At 39.7% G+C, this 20,539-nt stretch overlaps 1 protein-coding gene across 8 annotated transcripts in view; it reads left to right on the top strand.

Moving 5' to 3' along the window:
• qkib (QKI, KH domain containing, RNA binding b) overlaps nt 1-20,539 on the top strand; it is a 76,099-nt gene that overhangs the window by 45,104 nt on the left and 10,456 nt on the right. For all 8 annotated transcript variants that reach the window (XR_014533285.1, XM_083540075.1, XM_083540072.1 and 5 more), the window contains exon 4: nt 1,800-1,943. Coding sequence is in view for 7 of the 8 variants with exons in the window: in XM_083540075.1 (XP_083396201.1) it covers nt 1,800-1,943 (144 nt within the window). In the remaining variant the exon portion in view is untranslated. The remainder of the gene's footprint in view (nt 1-1,799; nt 1,944-20,539) is intronic.

Genomic DNA, 20,539 nt, shown 5'->3' with positions numbered 1-20,539 from the left:
CAACACTTTACCCTCTTTCAGTCCACTATTCTTCTTTTCCATCCCCCCTTTGTGTGTGTGTGTGTGTGTGTGTGTGTGTGTTTGTGTCTTTAATCAGGTAGCCCTCTCCCCATCCTCTCTAGGCAGCAGTGATATTAGTCGAGGCTTTAGCAGTAGGATAATGTCCTCAGGGCGAAATTATTGCCTCTCCGAAGATTACAAAGAACATGGCTCAGGATTTATCGACATTGATTAGTCCACTGTACAGCCACTGGATGGCCAGTTAGAGACGAAGGTGGTAGGGAGGGAGGGGACGGTGGGTCGCAGACAGAGAGAAGCAATGGACGTGTAAACAAAAGGTTAGTGGACAGCCGCACAGCTGGACATGTTTCCTCTGCAGTCCGTTACAGCAGCGTCACCTTGACTACAACTCTGTCAATTGGGTGTCCTGTGGGGCCTGAGAAAGTGCAATGTAAGAAAAAAACGAGAAAAACAAGTGTTCAAAGATACACATTCCCAACAGACAGACAGACGCGAAAAGGCCTATAATTAACCCCTTTAAAATTAGCACTCACATTAACACTCTTTTTTCTGAGCTTCTTGTCTGTGAGTTATTAACTGGATGGCTATAGATGGGTGGCTGGGCTGTGACAGTCAGGCAAAAAGGATAAATTTTTAGTGCTTGTCAAAACCAAGGAAAGCCGAGTAAATCAACCGAGCAGAAAAACGGACTGATGAATGGCGAGAAAAAGGGAAGTGACCTAATATGAGCGTGCTGCCTCAGTGTCAGATGATGAATCATATTGAGCGCTTCTGATGACGCTAATGCCGCAATATTTTCCCCTCTACGCATCACGCGAACAGGCCCAACAATGGAGCCCTAATGAAAATCAGCAGGCAAAATGCAGCGGCACAGACGGCGGCGTGGATTGCCATCAATTTCCCATTTTGCTGGCACGAGGAGAAAAATGAGCACTGTTTGCATGTCTGATTATTGCATAAATCAAATCTTGGGGTTTTTTTTTTCATCTGGGAAAATTATATATGAAAAGAAAGGCAAGCAGAGAACAATGCAGGGAGCAGGCAAACAAAAGCCTGGCACAAATGGAGCAGAACTCTTTTCCTTTTTTTTTTCACCACATTTCCGTTTCCTATCAATTAAGCGCTCCAGCGTTGCCAGATCTTCAGCTGGTGAATTATAATTTCTGTGATTGTACCGCTCTGCGTTTAGACCATAATTTAGAAAGTGTTGTCGGCCTGATTGGGAATATTGTATGCAGGAAGGCAGTGAGTGTTTTGTTTGCTCCTTAACTCTGGCAGCTGTGGAAGCTCCTGCTGCTCTGTGTTACAAGCTTCTGTTTCTCTATTGTATATGAGCACATTACACCGTGAAATGTGTACATCTTGTCCTTGGAGCAGGAATCAGATCAAAGTCACTGTACCTCTTTCTGTTTCATTATTTGTTTATTTCCATGTCCTTTCCTGTTGCATTCTTGCTGGTTCGCCTGGAGTAGTGAAAACAATGCACATTGTTTCTTCTTTGAGCAGTCGAGATCTAGGAGTTTAGTACAGTGCAGGATGTTAAAGTTTAAACAGCAAACACTGCTATTGTGATCTTGGCTTTTATCTATAAATTTACAATTACCCTACTTCTGTCAACTAACCTGAAGACTTTTATTTTCCTCTTTGTTTAGTTTATTTATCTTACTCAGCTTCCAGTGATTCATACGTAGTGTATCCATTGCACAATGCAACGCACGAGACAGTTAATTAACCGCCCTGGTTTTTTTTTTTTTTTTTTTTTTTTTTTTTTTTTCCAGGAGGAGCAGAACAGGGGCAAGCCCAACTGGGAACACCTAAATGAAGACCTGCACGTTCTGATCACGGTAGAAGATGCTCAGAATCGTGCTGAGATCAAGCTCAAACGAGCCGTGGAGGAAGTCAACAAGTTGCTGGTGCCTGCGGTAAGTGGCTCGCTTCAAATCACTTCCTGCTGAAGCTTGTGACTTTCCTCCCTGTTCCAAAAAAAACTGCATAGTGTATTTATTTTTGACCACTGAAACAAATGTGTCAGAGTGACAGTGTAGTGTCATAAGACAAGACACACAATCACATTGTGGACAAAAGTGGGCGATAGGAAATTCTTTTTTTTTTTTTTTTGACGGTGCTATTAATAGAGATTTATAGTAATTAAAAAGGTTTGGGCATAAGGAGATATATTTAATGTAAAGTTAAGTAAATGTCTGTGCGTTTTGATTCAGACTGTGTGTATCTGTATACATGTGAGAGTTTATTGCATCCCCTGCCTGGACCGGTTTCTTCAGGCCTTTAAATGGTTATTGAAGTATTCATTTCATTCAGAATGGCATCATCAAATCACCAAAGTGTCTGCCCTTCAAAACCGATTATCAATGATTGCACTACTTGGCATTTCACCGTATTCTGCAACAGAGTAGCCGATCATCCCAAGCGTCAACTTTATCCAAGCAAATAAGTCTTTCGACAGCTTTTTTTTGCTGGTCGAGTTGTGCGTCGAACGGACGTATGTGTGTTTTAGCAACTGCGCAATTCCTCTTTTTGTTTCTATTCGCTGTCTTGTCCCTTAATAAGTAGGAAATGAAATTGACTCTCATCACACCCAAGAAAGTGGAAGTGCTCCTCGCTGGTGCTGCTGCATTTGAGTAGCTTGCTGTTACGGACATTGCACAGTGCAAGAACTTTCTTCCTTGTGTTGCTGAGGTCTCTAAAAAAAAACATTTGTATGCCCATAATATACTACACTAAGTGCTTTAAAATATATAATGAAAAATAACTTTGAAATATGCTATCCTGACTTATTTTAAGTCACATGGCACGTCAGGCTGAGGTCATTTAATGTATTAGTAGCTTCATGTAGGTCACGGTTATTGGATTACACGAGCTGCCACTGACGAATTCAAAGCTACGGGGCTTCTGCTAACAGCTAGGGCATGACCAGGAGTCTGCGATGTTGATTACATTAGCTGCAAGGCATTAATAAGGAACACAAGACTACAGGGTTTAGCACACTGGAGCACCTGGCTGCCTCCAGACTGTGTGTATTACCCACTATTAGTATGTAGACTTAAATGAATTAACATAAGTTTTGAAGTTCACAAAAGCAGTACAGCTAAACTATATCATTAACTTATGATCTTATATCCAGCAACACTGATCAAGCTCCACCCACCAGGACTACACTGTGACTTTTTTAGTTTTTCAATAAATATTTGTTGAAAAAATTTTTCAAAAAAAAAAACTCAATTTAATTGTATTTATTAACATGGATTTAAACAAAATTGTCCCACTATATAAGCTAAATACAGACAAATCAGATACCTTGTGTGGGTAAAATGGGTAGCACCGCCACCTCACAGCTACACTACATATCCTAGAGTAAACTATATGGACAAATGTTTGTGGACACCTGACCATAAGATTCATATGTGCTTTTTGAACATCCCATTTCATATTTAGTCCTCATTTGCTGTTATAATAACCTCCACTCTACTGGGAAGATGTTTCACTAGATTTTGAAGTGTGCTTGTGAAGAATGTTCCTTATCCACTCATAAGAGTGTTAGTAAAGTCAGGTACTGATGTAAGTGAAGTGAGGAGGCCTGGGAAGCAATCAGTGTTCCAATTCATCCCAAGGTGTTCAATGAGTTCAGAGCTCTATAGCACATGGAACTCAGGGAGCTCGTATTGAGCACAGGAGCATTGTCAAGCTGGAACAGGTTTGGGTCTCCTGGTTAAGCGAAACCTTAATGCTACCGCATCCAAAGATGTCCTTTACAACTGTATGTCTCAAACTTTGTTTGTGTAACAGTTTGGGGGGAAAAAACACATATGGCTTTTAGAGCTTTGTGGCAACAGTTTGCGTCTACGGACAACAGTGTCCGTATACTTGTAGCCAGACAGTGTACGAGGTTTCCCAGTTTCATCCTGAGTCTGGGTAACTTTTGGTTTCAAGATCTCCTCATTTCTGCACAGGGTTTTCTGGTTTCAAAAGCATGTCAGTGTGTTTGTGTGTTTGTGTGTGAGTTTAAGGGGAAGCAGTACAGTAATTACTGGAAGTGATTAAATAAATGAATATTGCTTTTTGTGGTACATAGTTGGGCTACGGTGAACAAATATTTAACTCTTAGTTTTCTTAACTTTCTGAGACCCAAAGACCGATGGATTGTGTCTACCGTCAAGTCTGCTGCTATTGAATGCAGAACCCTGCTGTATTCAGGCAGTGTTTGATGGCTGTGGTGTGGTGAAATCTGCCTCATTGTGCAGCAGCTAAAGATCAAACCTAATCATTTAGGGTTTTTTTAGCTTTGAACTTTTAATTCCAACAAGCTGGAGGGATCTTGGAATAATTATTAACTGAGGAAAGACCCTTACCAGGTCTACCAGGTTATTTGGTCTCCATGTTTCTTTCTTTTGGGCTAGTTCTGCTTTCCTAGGCTCTCCTCTCTCCTCATCATTGTCTTCTTTCGGCTCCCTGTTCTCACCCTTGAACTCTTAATAATTACAATGCTTTCTTTTTTAATGAGAACAACATACTCTTGGGTGGTCCTCAGTTTTTATCAGTGCCTTTATAGTATATATGGACAACACTGATTTTTGCCCCTGGCTTCCAGAGGCTCCTCTCAGAGAAGGAGATAAAAAAGAGTCTGTTTCTCTCTCTCTCTCTCTCTCTCTCTCTCTCTCTCTCTCTCTCTCTCTCTCTCTCTCTCTCTCTCTCTGTTTGCACTAAGAGCTGCCAGTATTCTGCTCTAGCTCATCAAGTGCACGCCATAATCCCCACTGAAATTTACATACAGATTGAAGGAGTTCCATGGTACTGGATCTCCTAGCTGTGCTCCCAGGCAGGCAAATGAGGCAACCCAATGACGACAGCCCTTGTGGGAAATGTGCTTTCTTTAATGACACACATTAGCAGAGGTCCTGTTGTGCCAATACTTAGCTGTCGGGCTACTGGAAAACAGTGTTTCAGTGTACCACTCGTGGGCTGAGAGAAAAAGACAACTTTAGCCAGTGGGGGGTACATGGTCTACCTGTTCACACCGAGTGATAGGGCTTACGTCATCCAATCCAGCTGTCATTATCATCATCATCATAAATACCCTTGTAATCAGAAATCATGTTTCTGCAGTAGGCTCGGTGCTGACAGGAGTGCGGTGGTCAGCGGGATGCTGGTAACTCAGTCAAAAGAAATTATCATCAATGGCTTTGTGACGAAAATACAAAACGCCTTGCTGCAGACAATCACATTTGATTGTGCTGACAGAAGCAGCAGTTCATGCAAGCACACTCACATACGTTCGTGCACACGACACTAATCTTGCGCAACAAAGTTGCAGTTAAATGCGTCGGCCACGTTCAACCTGGTTCACCTTCCGAGCCCCTGCACCACTTTGAAGCTGGGAGTCCAAGGTTATAATGCTTTTAGGACATGCGCCTTTTTAGTATTTCAGGAATACTTTGTTCTAAGTACTTTGTAAGTTTGAATTACCACAGGACTCCATTTCTTGGCCACTGCGCTAAGAATGATACAGAAATCTACTTAGCTGTTACAGAGGTCCTGGTGATTTATCTTTCTTCACAGTAGTGTGACACTGATTTGGGTGACCTTATTTTATGGAATGAGGGATGCAACTCTGGCATGCAATTGCACTCACATCCTGGAGAAACAATCTTCAGGGGGGAAAAAACATGCTAATTACAATTAAGAATATAAGCTGCTGGTCTGTTTGCAAACCTGCCAGCTCTCCCTGATGTTAGTCCAGACCAAGCCAGCGCTAAATGGTCATTGCTGAAGGGGCTACTTTAATTAAAGTTCTGTCCATCAGCCTCCTTGCTGTGGCTCCAAGCTTCAATCAGGACAGATAGAGACGGCTTTAATTGTCATTGCTGAAGATAAAGCGGAATTTAAAATGGAGGGCCAAGAAGGTTGCAAGAGCAATTCGCAAACGCCGCCGCAAACACACTGACCATCAGCTGTCAGAGAATAAAGGACACTGAAGAACAGTGAACAGAGGAGCTGTGGATTATCCCTAAGAGCAAACCACAGCATGTCAATCACACAGGTCTTCCTGGTTCAGTTAACAGTGCTTGTGCTCAGCAATTTTACACCAGTTCTAGTGACCTCGAGGGAACCAGTGGATATTACTGCGTGTTTTCCACCTAGTCGTTGCATCAGATTTTTAGGTCTCATTTCAGAATATCGCTGTCTCCCTGTCTTCCCCTCTTACCAAACACACTTTTAAATACACAATAAAACATGTTCACCTGTTTTTTTCCCCACTGTATTGGACTTGGAGCATTACACAAGCCTAACATGTCCCCTTTCCAGCCAGAGGACACATGTAACACGCCGTGTATCTGGATGGAGTGCTCTAGACTTCAACTTGGGGATTCCTGTCTCAATCATGTTCCAAGTATGCTTGCGCAAATGCAAGAATAAACCCACAAATTCTCCCATTTCTCTGACAAGTGGACGTAAAATGAGAAAAAGTTCCTCCTGTGGGCAAAAGGCGCCGCTGTAGCTGTTTTGCAGCAAGGTGTGTTGTTTATGAGCGCAGCTGAATGGAGAAATAAAGGGCCCAGTGGTTTGTGGGAGTTCCCATCTGTTCTCTGTGCAGCACAATAGGCTCCCTCTTGCATGACATGTTTTTGTGCCGCTTGCTGCTTCTCTGAGTGCTCAGCCCAGCTGCCCAGGCAGGGAGCCTCTCTTTCAACATGGCCCCTGCGTCTCTGACTGGAAATGGGCTGTGTGTGTGTGCGTGTGTGTGTGTGTGTGTGTGTGTGTGTGTGTGTGTGTGTGTGTGTGTGTGTGTGTGTGTGTGTGTGCGTGCATGTTTTCTAAATTACGACAAAAATGAAGAATACAACTTGGTTTATAGAAACAGAATAAATCAAGATATTTGGTTTGGTATTTTAATAAATTTGTTTTCAATAAACTTTGGCAAATTGCTTGGTCATTTATTTAGTATGAGTTTTGATTATATGGGTTATCACTAGGGTTGCAAAATTCAGGGAATTTTCAAGACTGGAAACGTTCAATGGGAATTAATGGGAATAAATTAGGAATTAACAAATGCCTAAAAGGAATTTAGCCTATAAAAAAAAAAATTTCTGTAGTTGGGAAAAAATTTTGCAGGATAATTTTAGTAAAAAAAAAAATTTCCTGAATTTCCACCTTGCCCATTCAATAATCACATGCACACAGCACTGCAGGGCTTCTGAGGCCACACCCCCTACATCGGAATCAGAAAGAGCTTTATTGCCAAGTATGTTTGCACTTGTTTTGGCAATAGAAGCTTCACATTTTTAAAGTAAACAGAAATTAAGGGGGGAAAATGCACATGCACTGTGCATTCCTATGTACTATGCATTCCTTCATTACATAACACACAACATTTCTTAAATCCATCACACAAAATAACGTAAAAAAAATTTTCATCTTGGGGAGTATTCATTTAAATTACATAAATATTACATACATTTATGTTTAAAACTTCCTTTTGTCAAAAATGTTTAGATTTTTTTTTTTAAATCAGATTTAAAAAAAAATCTGTATTAGTTTGCATGAATGTTAGCTTATGAACATAAAACATGTTTTTATTTATGTTTGTTTATGATACAGTTTATACAAATTTCCCCAAATTTCAAATGATTTCGCATAACTTCGCACAGTTTTCAACATGGAAAAGTTCCGATAGAAAGTTTCCAGAAGTATACTAGGAATTTTCTGTGTCTTTGCAACCTTAGTTACATATGCATTTTTTAGACCAACTCTGGAGTGTGAGTGGTTGTTTTTTTTTTTTTTTTCTTAATTTAAGCTAAAATGTGCATTTTTGTTAAGATATAGGCTTTGCATTCAGAAAAACAGCAGACGATAAATATGTATATATTGTTTCTGTTTCACAGCTGTGATTTTTGCATAACAATTCCACGTTCCTTCTCAATACCTGTGGGAAAATATGCTCAATTTGGTGTCCGTGACTTGGTGTAGGTCTCTGGTAGACGCGTGAACAGCAGGCACGTCTTCTCTCTGGTCACATGATTGAGTAGTCATCCAGATCTTTGAGGCTGAGGAAGCATCAAAAGGCCTTTTGTTTACAAGTGAAGTGTGGAAATCCTGAGCCGAGCTTTCAGCTCCTGTAGGGCTGGATATAATGCTCCCAGTGGGGTTCCCTTCCTTTCCCTGGCTTTCGCTCTCTCTCTCTCTCTCTCTCTCTCTCTCTCTCTCTCTCTCTCTCTCTCTCTCTCTCTCTCTCTCTCTCTCTCTCTCTCTCTCTCTTTCTCCTCTACTTTACCTTATTACAGCATATCTCGAACCATGGTAATGTACACATCTTTTCTTTCCGTCTCGTAAGTCTACGCTATTGAGTAACGTGTCGTGTTTTGCAACCTAAGTAAGTATAGTAGCGTTTCACCGGGGCATGAAAGCATTCTTTGACGCAAACCTTAGAGAATGCATTGCCTTGGAGACCTGTTAAGAGGCTCTTACACCATCTTTTAAGTATAAGTTCGTATGAGCAGGAGACAGAAGTTCTTTAATCCTGCAGCCAAGGCCACTTTTTACAAACTCACTTTGCTCTGGTAACAAGGACCACATAACGCTCACTCAATGATTCACATTCATACACCCTCATACTTCTCATACATTTGCTGAATAACCCATATAACCCAGCGCATGGGAATAGAAAACGGAATCAGCTGCACAGTTGTGTGGAGGTGATGTGGAACACAAGGCTGCCCCAGGCAACACACAAACAAAATGTCACCAGTTGAAACGGAGGCACCTGTTCAGGACACGTCCAGTCTGACATCCATCAGAGCCTCTAATACACCACTTCGTCTCTGCCGAATGCTGAACAGCTTATTCTTCTGACCTCAAAACTGTGTGGTGCCATTTTTAGGCTTTTGACAGTTCCCAGTTCTTCTGCATTGCTGAACAACCAAAGGAGCTAGATATATTTATTGCGTTTACATTTATCCAGAACTATTTTTAACGCCATCAAGAATTTATTCACATCTCACTTGCTTTATTTCAACTCTGTTGTCGTCGTGTACAGTGGCAGACTTATATTTATGAAAGGACTAGTAGTTGACCGATTCATCGGTTTTGCAGATTAATTCTCAGCAAAAGTTAATTGCTGGAACTATTGGCTATCCACAAAAATTCATACCAATAGTTTTTCCGGCTTGTGTTTGTTTCTGGAGTGGCTGAGAATCTCTGCTGTCATCACGAGAGCGGCCTCTAGAGGTGAATCGCTGACTGCTCGCGCTGTTTGTTTGAACACGTGAGAGCAGTATATTATATTCATAATTTATAGATTATATAAATATATATATTAATTAATATATCATATTAATATTCATGATTCAGTACTTTTTTGTAATAAAGTTCAGAACTATTTTACATGGAGTGTTTGTTTTTTTATTATCCAGTATTCATAATATCCTTTCGGTTTATTAATTGGTTATCGGAAAGTGAGATCCATCTTAGCAATCGGTACCAGTAAACCCCACTATCTGTCCACCTTTTGAGCGGTCTAAATGATGAGTCCTTACCTGGTTCTTCAGAGTTCTGCAGAGTGAATCTTAGCTCCAACTAAAAGCACTGACGCCCCTGAAATGGGTCTATTTATCTAAGTGGTGGACGAAGTACACCATTTCTGCACTTGAGTACAAGTACAAATATCCTGCTTAAATATAAAAATAGTAAAAAAAAGTTTTTATTTTAATTCCAATTATAAGTATAAAAATACTGATGTTTCAAAAATAACTATTTAAATCATTGTGCTGATTCAATGTTTAATTTTCCTACACATCATTCATTTTTTAAGAGAGAGATTTATTTTGTTACAGGCACACATTGAGTAAGTACACTTTGCTCTATTCTTCTTCTTCTTCTTCTTCTTTCGGCTGCTCCCATTAGGGGTTTGCCACAGCGGATCATCCGTCTCCATACCACCCTGTCCTCTACATCTGCCGCTTTCACACCAACTACCTGCATGTCTTCCCTCACCACATCCATGAACCTCTTCCTTGGCCTTCCTTTTTTCCTCCTACCTGGTGACTCCATCTTCAGCATTTTTCCACCAATATAATTCATGTCTCTTCTCTGCACATGTCCAAACCATCTCAATCTCGCCTCCCTCACCTTGTCACCAAAACATCCTACATGTGCTGTCCCTCTAATAAACTCATTTCTAATCTTGTCCATCCTCGTCACTCCCAACAAAAACCTTAACATCTTCAGCTCTGCTACCTCCAGCTCCATCTCCTGTCTTTTACTCAATGCCACTGTCTCTAATCCATACAACATCGCAGGTCTCACCACAGTCCTATAAACTTTCCCTTTCATTCTTGCAGATACTCTTCTATCACAAATCACAAAGTACACTTTGCTCTATACAAACTCTTATAAGAACCAAGGGTTTTCTGTGGTCTCATAAGAGGCTATCAATTAACACTATTTACATATTATTCATTATAAAAGTATAGAGGTACTTGATTAATGCCTCCCACTGATTTTCGACTGTTTTCAGTAGATAGCTGATTAAAATCACAATTTTGACTCTCTCTCTTTCTCTCGAGAACTCAAAAGCACATGAAGGAAAGATGAGAAAGATTTCTTTTGACCAAATCATTTGCTCCAGATCTCCGTTTTCTAAACATTTAAATCCAAAGTGTATGTTCTTCTTCTTTTTTTGTTTCATCATCACATATAGAGCTGTCTCTAAAAGCTGTAACAACAGGAAGAAATTATATAGAACAGCAGCCCTTCATTTGATCGAAATTTGTCCTTAGCTATTTTCATGAAAGACAGCAATTTCTCAGCATTTTCACATCCTTCTGTCAGATCGTTATCCATTTATATCACAATGCTTTTCATTCAGACGGGGACAGGCTTTGTCTCTTGCTGAGATTTTGAATTTTGGGTGGAATATTCTATAAGATGCCATGCATTTTTGCAGGCCTAATTGACTCAGATCTGCTTCTGAGTGTGCGTTTGTGTGTGAGTTTCTGTGTGTGTGTGTGTGTGTGTGTGTGTGTGTGTGTGTGTGTGTGTGTGTGTGTGTGTGTGTGTGTGTGCATGAGTGTGCATGAGTGTGTGTGTGACAGCTTTTGGCTTCTGGTCTTGCTGGAAAGATGAGAGGATTCCATCTGTGTGATGTCAAAGAGCTCTTTTTCCATTTCTCTTTCTTTTCATTTCTTTTTCCTGTTTTTTTTTTTTTTTTTTTTTTTTTTCATTTCTTTGTAATGTTTTTGACTTTGTGACCAGCAGACGTGTCGTGGCACTTCTCGTGCATATATTTTTGCTTTAGTGGCTGGCTTTTATGAGGAGAGAGAAAATAAGGGCATGTTATTATACTTAGAGAGGACTGGACCATCTGGAGCATTTTTTCTTTTTGAGAGTGTGAATTTATAAAAGGGAGGAAAGGGAGAGATTATGTTTTAAGTTTCCTTGCCTGTCAGTCCAGTGAGCAGTTAGCTAGCTTATAATAATTATTTCCTTCTCTCACTCTCTTTCTTTCTCTCTCTCTCCAATAGTTTCCTCAGTTCTAAGCCGGTTTGATATATGCAACCTTCTCCTTGTTCTTATCCTTCTTACATTTTGTGCAGGTGATTCCCTACACTGTGACAACTAGATACCTTCCTGCAAAACCTCACAAGTTACTTCCTTGTTAAGTCCTTGAGTAAGACTTGAGTAACAGTATTAGAGAATCTGATTTGAACTTGAGTATTAGACTCATATTGAACGTAGGCTTAAAGATGCACCAGTCCTCAACACCAAGACACGTTTGATTTGCGAGGTTTTAGTTCCTAAAATACAAATTAAATTGTACAACTCAACACTGCATTAACCAAAATGAACACAACAGCCTCTTCAACATGCCAGAATTAATCAAAGATCAAACAAGTCTGTTGGGAAAAAAAAGACAAAGTGATCTTTCAAAAAGGTATTTTCAATCAACAAATACATTTACAGTATCATGTCACAAAGTAGAAGAACCATCAGTATTCAATGGACATATAGAATGAAAGAAAGAAATAGTCGTAAAATCAGTAGATAAAGTAAAATCAAATAGTCTAAGACTGTGATTAAATGCCAGTTTTAGAGAGGGGAAATATATTTAGTCAACTTCAACACAAACTCAAACTGAAAGTTTTTGTAATTTATTGTAGCTCTTTTTTGGACTAAAAATAAGACCAGTGGTGCTAAAAAGTCAAATCTACAACAGAGGTGCCAAAATTAGTATAGAATAGACTTAATTCATCACATATACATTACAGCGCAGTGAAAGTTTCCTTAGAAGCTGGGGTTAGAGCGCAGGGTCGGTCATGATACAGCACCCCTGGAGCACAGAGGGTTAAGGGCCTTGCTCAGGGGCCCAAGAGTGGCAGCTTGCCAATACCGGGGGTTCAACCCCCCGACCTGTCAATCAGTAACCCAGCACCTTAACTACTGAGCTACCAAATGTAATTAGTGACACTCATTGTCCATTAAAATATAGTGGAGTAAAAAGTATATATATTTATTCATAAATGTAGTTGAGTAGAAAGTAAAAGTTGCTTTAATACTCAATAAAAATAGAAAGTAGCCAAAAAATGACTTAAGTACAGTAACGAAGTACATTTACTCAAATACTGAAGATGACCTTGGAATTTTAGCACATCATTTTACAGGAGTGAAAAGACAGAAGAAACAGCAAATGGGGAAGGTATTAAGGTGACAGCTGTACTATTATAATTCTTTTTTTTATGAAACTGTGTAAAATAAATTTTGTATAAAATAAATTGTTATAGGTTCTGTTAAAGAAAACCCACACAAAAATCCAATCCTAGTAGGGTGGTGTCTACGTCCATGCTGCTGTCAGTCGTTTTACCCGTCCCTGTAGAAAGACCCTCTAACCGAGGCGGAGACTCCCAATACACACTCAAAAGGGACACTTCTATCCGAACCAATTAGCAGGTATGTGCTTAGTATTAAAGGCCAGGCCCTTGAAGGTCCTCCCTCAGTGGCCTGCTAGTGGGCTCCACAGACACAGAATCACACTAATTAGCTAACCAGGTAAACACAATTCCCAATTCTTCCCATTTCTTCTTCCCAATTCTTCTCCTTCTCCTGCTTTTTCTTTCTCTCTTCCCTATCCTGTGCAGTTGTGACAGGATTGAGTCATGCTCCCCACAGGCAGGAAAGGCTGTTTCCCTGTTTGCTCGTCTCATTTTAATGTGTGTGTGTGTGTGTGTGTGTGTGTGTGTGTGTGTGTGTGTGTGTGTGTGTGTGTGTGTGTGTGTGATGCACAAGGCATATAGAAAGGTTTATGCTCTCAGCCGTTTTGTATTGTTCAGGCAGACAATACACACTCCTTCGGTTGAGTAATAAATAGAACTCAGGGGCTTCTGTGGATTATAATTTGATGTTGCAAATAATAATAACAAAACATAGTCTCCTTTCTCTATTAAACAGTTTTTTTTTCTGCTCTTGCTGTCTTTTTTTTTTGATAGAACTTTATAGTTTTCTTACATTTTGTTGAAAAGGGGTTATAATAGGGGTTATTTAACACAACATACTTTTACAATACACAATAAATAAACGAAATAACTTACAACTGCATTATGTTCAAATGTTTCAAAACATTCTTGAGAGAAATTATTAAATTAAAAAAAGCCTGCAATGATAAACATGAATTAATATGCTATCTGGACAAAAGTATTGGGACACCTGACTTTTCCAGCCACATGTGGGTTTTTGCCATACTGTCATCAAAAAGGCACACAGTTGCATAAAACATCTTTGAATGTAGTAGAATTTATTTTTCTTCACTTGAACTAGGAGACCCCTGAACCTGTTTCAGCCCTTGAATGAGCATAAATCTTCACAACCACGCTCCAAAATCTAGTGGAGCATCTTCCCAGAAGATATTTGAACACAAAACAGGGAGTAACTGTAAAATGAGATGTTCAAAAAGCACAAACAAATCATACAAAGGTCAGGTGTCCACAAGCATTTGTCTATATAGTGTAGATGTTAGTAGATGTTTCACTCCTAATCACGTCACTGGGTTCTACAAAGTGCTCAGAAGCATATTATCTGTGTAGTTACATTAGAGTGCTGTTAATAAAACATTCATTTGTTTGTGTGTGTGAGTTCTTTATTGTGGTCAGGATGATTGTGTTTCTTCAGTCATGAACACTAGACACAAGAAAAAGAATTCACATGCGTACTGTGTGTATGACGGCTGCTATACTTCTAACATTAGTGCCTGGGCTTATACGTGATTCTGGTCCTGTTATATGTTCGAAAAATATGAATCGTGAATAGACTCTCAAATGACCATGAATATTGATGACTAATCATCTCACAGACTTGTAGCTCATTTTGACACATAATTTATATATATTATAATATTTAGATAAGCTGAACGTTTGTATTGTAATTAATGCCCCGAAGCCTAGATCATTCTGCTGTGATATATAGCTGAAGGAATGTGGAAACCTGACAAATCCCACTCATATAAGCTTGTTACATTTATATTTACAGCATTTGGCAGACGCCCTTATCCAGAAAGACTTGGATTTATCTCATTCGTATAACTAAACAGCTATGGGTTTAAAGGGGCCTTACTCTGGAGTGGCAAATTGGTGTGGCTGGATTTTAACTCCTGACCTTCAGATCTAAAATCCAATGCCTTAATCACTAAGATACCACCTCCTCTTGGTTGTTGAATGTCCTATTCTGTATTTATTCCCCTTTTGTTGGCATAATGAGCCCCACTCTTCAGTGAAGGCTTCGCATTCGATTTTCACACCTGGTTGAAATAATCATCCTAAATGTGTTAAGTTGGTTGGTCATCATGGCTTTGTACTGGTCACTAAAGTTCTTTAATCCAAACTTGGTAATTTAAATTTAGGGATAAACTCATCATAAGGAACAAACTAATAGGTACTAAACTTATGCACTTATATGTCCGTTGTTAAAAGCGCTCTACAAATGAAAGCGAATTGAATTGAATTGAATTAAACTAAACTGAACTGAATTGAATTAAGGTGTACATTTTTCCCCAATGCCCACTCGCACTGAAGCAAAGGGAAAAAATAAATCATGGGGAAAAGAATAGTAAAGGAAGGAAGTTTTTATTTGTGACATTATTTAAGATTCGGGTACTTAATATTTTGCTTGCAGTTCTTATCATTTTGTTTAATTCCGCTGGCACTAAATGAACTCCATACTTCAGTGCTAATGGGCAATTTAAATCAGACATGTATTAGTGTTGCCTCATTATCTTTGGACATTTCCTAGACATCAGATTACTCACATTTTCTTTCCGTTGTTTACGCGCCAGGGATTTTCAACATCAGACAGAAGATTTGCTTCTCTTCAGTTAGCAAGTTAAACTGCCCTGTTATGAGACGTATGAATGTTGTGTGCATACCTAATGGTACTGGCAGGGTCTCTGGAACTGTAGTCCCTCATTTAGTGTTTGGATGATAGTCCAGGAGCAAGGCCATATAACATGTCACTCCACAACCTAGCATAGGTTTTTAACTAGGCTTGTGACTATGAATGACACATGAATCATTTAGCCCTCGTGCTCTGTGAAAGGAGACATTGTTACCTTCAAGAGTGACCGTTTCTATCAGGATCATGTGAGATCAAGGAGATCAGCCGGAATACCTTTATATTGATTTGCAGTGAATCTTTCTGACTAAAGGAGACATATGGACCCAAACCTGCTTGCTAAGTTCCTCCCGAAACATAATAAGGAGCATTTTTTTACACTCTCTCTTTTTCTTTCTCCACTCTCTGTCTGTGTGTTTGAAATATAGAAAGAAGGTGTGAGAAAAGTGTAAGAGAGGGTAAGAAACTGGAAATCTGTCTTTTTTTTCTGTGGTTCGAAAGGATGCATCGAGTTGGGGTTGTGCAGCTGCAGTGGAAACTTTCTCTGCATTTCTTCTTTTCACCTGAATTCCTTTGGCGCATAACGTCATGATTATTTCTCTAAGATCTCAAGGCGGAGGAGATCAGGGGAATATCAGCTGAGGATTACACTGGAGAAAAAGCACTGTGCAGAGACAGGAAGGGCTGGAGATAGGATGAGGTGGCTATATGATGTGTGTGTGTGTGTGTGTGTGTGTGTGTGTGTGTGTGTGTGTGTGTGTGTGTGTGTGTGTGTGTGTGTGTGTGTGTGTGTGTGTATTCAGTATTAGCTCTTAAATCTTTGCTATCCGGGTTCCATTCACTCCAGCCCATGTCCTCATGATTCGTACTCAGCCAATCACAGTGCTGTGCTGTCTTTCAGTCCCCATCAATCAAAGCATAGGCAACTTGCATCACTGACTTCAAAAAATTATTGCATACTAATAACATGATCCCACTTATAATAAGATCAAGCTGGAAGATGTTCCAAATTGGATCATGTTTGAATCCTATTTTCTAAGTTCTAAGCAGTTGGCTTCTTGTCCTGGGTTCAGGACAATAAGAAAAAATGAACAAAAAACTCAAAAGTTAATAATAAATTATGAAAGCAAAAATGCACTGAAGAGCCATCAATCTCAGAACTCTAAGATCATGGCTTCAAGCTAACAATTTAGAACAAACACAAAACTTAAAGGACCACAATGATCAACTAAATACTTCTTCTGTTACCACATCCGTCACACTCTTTCAGCAGTCACACAGTGTCAACTAAAGTGTTTTTACTCAGTTTAAATACGGGAACAGCTGCTTCTTATACTGCATCTTAAAAGTGGAAATAAAACCTTAAAGAAATGTTGCAACAATTTAATTTACTCTACATATTACACAGCCACAACCTCCAGAAAAGTTTACTCAGATTATCTTGTATTTCCAGACCTGCCAACATTTAAACTAGTACAAGGCATTACTTATAAATAGTCCAGTTTTTTTTCTCCACAATAAAATACAGGTATTCCCCCGACTAATAATGGAGATGGGTTACAATGACCTCATCGTCGATATAATTCGAGACATGGCCTAGTCTACCCAGGAGTCTTAAAGAATGGTGATCAGTATGAGGTAGTACACTGTAAATTGTTAAATTATTAACAAATTCCAGTATACTACCCAATATTGATCAACATTCTTTAGCAAAAAAGAGCAATTTACAGACCTGTACTGTATAAACTATACAGTATATATGTATGTGGCGGTGGGTGAATGGACAAGCGCCAGAAAAATTGCGTTGAACCGTCTTAACTTGGGGACTACCTGTAAATAATCCAAAAGACTATATAGTCTTTTTGTCCCTAAAAAAAGGTGATCCTATAATTTTGGAGTTTTTAACAGATTATTAACTAATACCACTTGCAAGACACACCCTTGTTTAGTTACTATCCCACTGCACTCTCACTTTGTATCAAGGTAACTTGAGAATATTTTAAGTTCATTAACAAAAAGTCAAATCCATAAATGTGCTGTGTTTCTGCACCACTGATTGTGATTTTTTTTTTTCTTAAGGGTCAAAGACAACCAGGGAAAATCTATATTGCACAATCTAATTTACTAATGTTATATTTAAGGTATAGAAAGCCACCACCAGTAACAGAAATGTCAGATTTTACTATTATAATTTATAATTATTAGAATAAAGTTATTACTATTAGAATAAATATTATTCAGGTGCATTAACTACCTCAATTTGTTGGACTTGGTATGTCAATTCATTGATCCGGTCTGCACGGAAGAGGAACTGTGCCATTACTTACCAATCGATTTGCTCCTTTCAGTTATGTAAGTGAAGATACGCCACACTGTGCAGAATGTATTCGGAGCAGTTACAAAACACTGATGCCATAAAAGTGACAAGTAATACAACAGATGAATTACTGTACACTAAAAAGCTGAGGATGATATACTATAGGTATATATGTTTATTTGTATATGTAGAAGATTGCTCGGAAAACAAATAATAGTTAAATGGTTGTGCAACCTGTTGTGGTTGAATGAGGAGAGAGGGCGAGAGAGAGAGAGAGAGAGAGAGAGAGAGAGAGAGAGAGAGAGAGAGAGAGAGAGAAGAAAGAGAAGAGCTCGGAGTCAGAGCCTGACAGCTGGTGATGGAGAGTTAGGCAGGCAGGCTTTGTACTCCAAAGGTCATTATGGTCCCAGCCTGAATAGCTCCAGAGTGATTCCTCTATGCAGACAAACATTAAAAGCATTCCAGTGCAGCCGAACTGCACCGTAGCCCCACTATAAGTGCTCCAGTTTCCCCCTCTCACTCTAATAAATCTCTGGATTTTTCATTCATTATCCAAAGGTCGTCAGCTACTATATGTGCGCTCCGGCTGAGAAATGCATATGTCTTTATTAGATTCCTATAAAAATATATGTATTGAAAATTTTAAGCACCCAAGATTTCACAACTTTATGTGTATTCCTTCTCTGTATACTATCTCGCGGCACATCGAATTATACTATAATATCATAATATCCTACTGTTTTAATAGCGCAACGATAAAGAGAACATGAATCGCAGTGTTTCATATATAAGATCTATTCATTTTGCCAGCAGGTGTTCAGGAAAACCCGGCCCTGTTTGGTTGCTGTTACATCACTTTTTCTGTTCACTAGTTGCCGTGAGCTGTCTGACAGATTTTGGCAGTTTTCGGGCAGTCGTTTTGTGTTGCCTAGTTGCTGGGGGCGTTCTGACAAAGTTTCTGCACAGCCTGAGATTTGTATTGTGCTTTTTGAAAATACTTCAGCGCTCCACACAACAAAAGACAGGCGGCGCGAACCCCGGCGGCGCCTGGCGGAAAAACCGAGAATAAGATTTAGCAGCTTTGGCATCTTAGAGCATTCTTTATATTAAACTGAGATCGACCATATTGATGTTTGCTGCAAGCATCAGGAAGCACATACACACACACATACACACTAGCATAATCAATTTAGCTTTGTGCAGCTTTGTCTGGCACGATTGCACAGTTTTTGCGTGCAGGAAGGCCCTGGGCAACTTTGTCACAGAGAAAGTGTGAGAGCAAAGAGATGGAGAAGGAGGCAGGATGTGCACAGAGGAGTGAAAAGTCAAGTGAAAAAGTGAATTGCTGGACGCTGTAGACGGATAGAGAGAACAGTGGATGCGTGAGCAAGAGTCAGAAGGTCCGTGATATATTACTAAGGTGTGTGCCCAACTGACAACTGACTCACTTTCGGCAGTAAAGAGACAAGCAGAGCGAGAGATAAGAGACGAGCACGAGCACGGAGGAAGAAAATGTTTTTTTATTATTCGAAGAGTGAAAAATGGATGGAGCCTTGTGGAAGGAAAGTGGAATAAATCACAGTGTGAACTAGAGGATTTGCTCCACAGCTGTCTCTTCACTTCTGTGCTGGATTCGTTTGGGAGCTCAGGTTCAAGTTGTGTGTGAATAAAAGACATTTGGGGAGAAAGTGCCAGAAAGTGACTTGCATGTGTATGTATGTGTGGGAGGGTGGTTTTCTCTGTGTGTGTGTGTGTGTGTGTGTGTGTGTGTGTGTGTGTGTGTGTGTGTGTGTGTGTGTGTGTGTGTGTGTGTTTGTGATAGAGAGAGAGAGAGAGAGAGAGAGAGAGAGAGAGAGAGAGAGAGAGAGAGAGAGAGAGAGAGAGAGAGAGAAAGCAGCCTGGGTCTGTTCATAAGTGACAATGCTATAATGGCACAGCTCCTCTCACTGGCTCATAGCTAATACTGCATGATTCTGCTGATTAAAAAATTTAAATTTTTCCTTATTTCTTCAATTCTTAATTGCATGGCAGGATATTGTATAAATTACAAAAACTTTATGTTCCAAAAATAGTCTCATGCTATTTTTATATGCAAATTGTGTTACTTATAATTTGGTATCTAAAGCTCTAAATGCTTACCTCCACGTAGTTTGCTGTCAACGAAGTTCCTGAACTTTCCTGCTTCTCCTGCTCACACTCATAAATCCGAGTGTGTAAGTGGTCCACTGTAACACTGAGTGAAGCAGCCAGCAAGCCCTGGAGGTCTCTCAAGGACATTGCCCATTAGGCTGATTACATAAAGACAGAGAATGATTTATAACAGTTCTCCCTGAGCACCCCTCCCTCCCCCTCCCCCTCCCACCGATTCATCATGATCCTCTTGACTTAATAAAGTATTGATATTTAGACATAGCCCGAGCAGTGGGAGTGTTCTGGGACCTTGAAAGAGCTCCGCAACGGCGAGCTGACAGGCCACAAAATACATTTCTCCCTCTCTGTTTTCATCTGGAGAGGACTGAAATTAAAGACGAAGACGGATTGAAGTCGCAATGCATTACACTTGCCCACTTAATTGCTGTAGCGGGCCTGAGAGACATCAAACAGAGCTGTGATGTGGTATGGAAAAGGAATAATGAAACTGAGGTTTCTTGTTTGTTTTTTTTCTATGCCACCATTTCAGCCACACAGATTAGATATGTAGGAATATCAAATATATTTTTACTCAAATTAAATTTTAATTGGGTTTCGAAACACTCCGTTCCAAGTGAAAATAGTTTCACATATTGATAATTGCGTGCGTAGTCATCATTTAAT

Source organism: Silurus aristotelis, assembly GCF_946808225.1.
Source record: "Silurus aristotelis genome assembly, chromosome: 4".
NCBI classification, from domain to species: Eukaryota; Metazoa; Chordata; class Actinopteri; order Siluriformes; family Siluridae; genus Silurus; species Silurus aristotelis.
The sequence above is the reverse complement of the archived record's forward strand: the minus strand, read 5'-3'. Positions and strand labels throughout refer to the sequence as shown.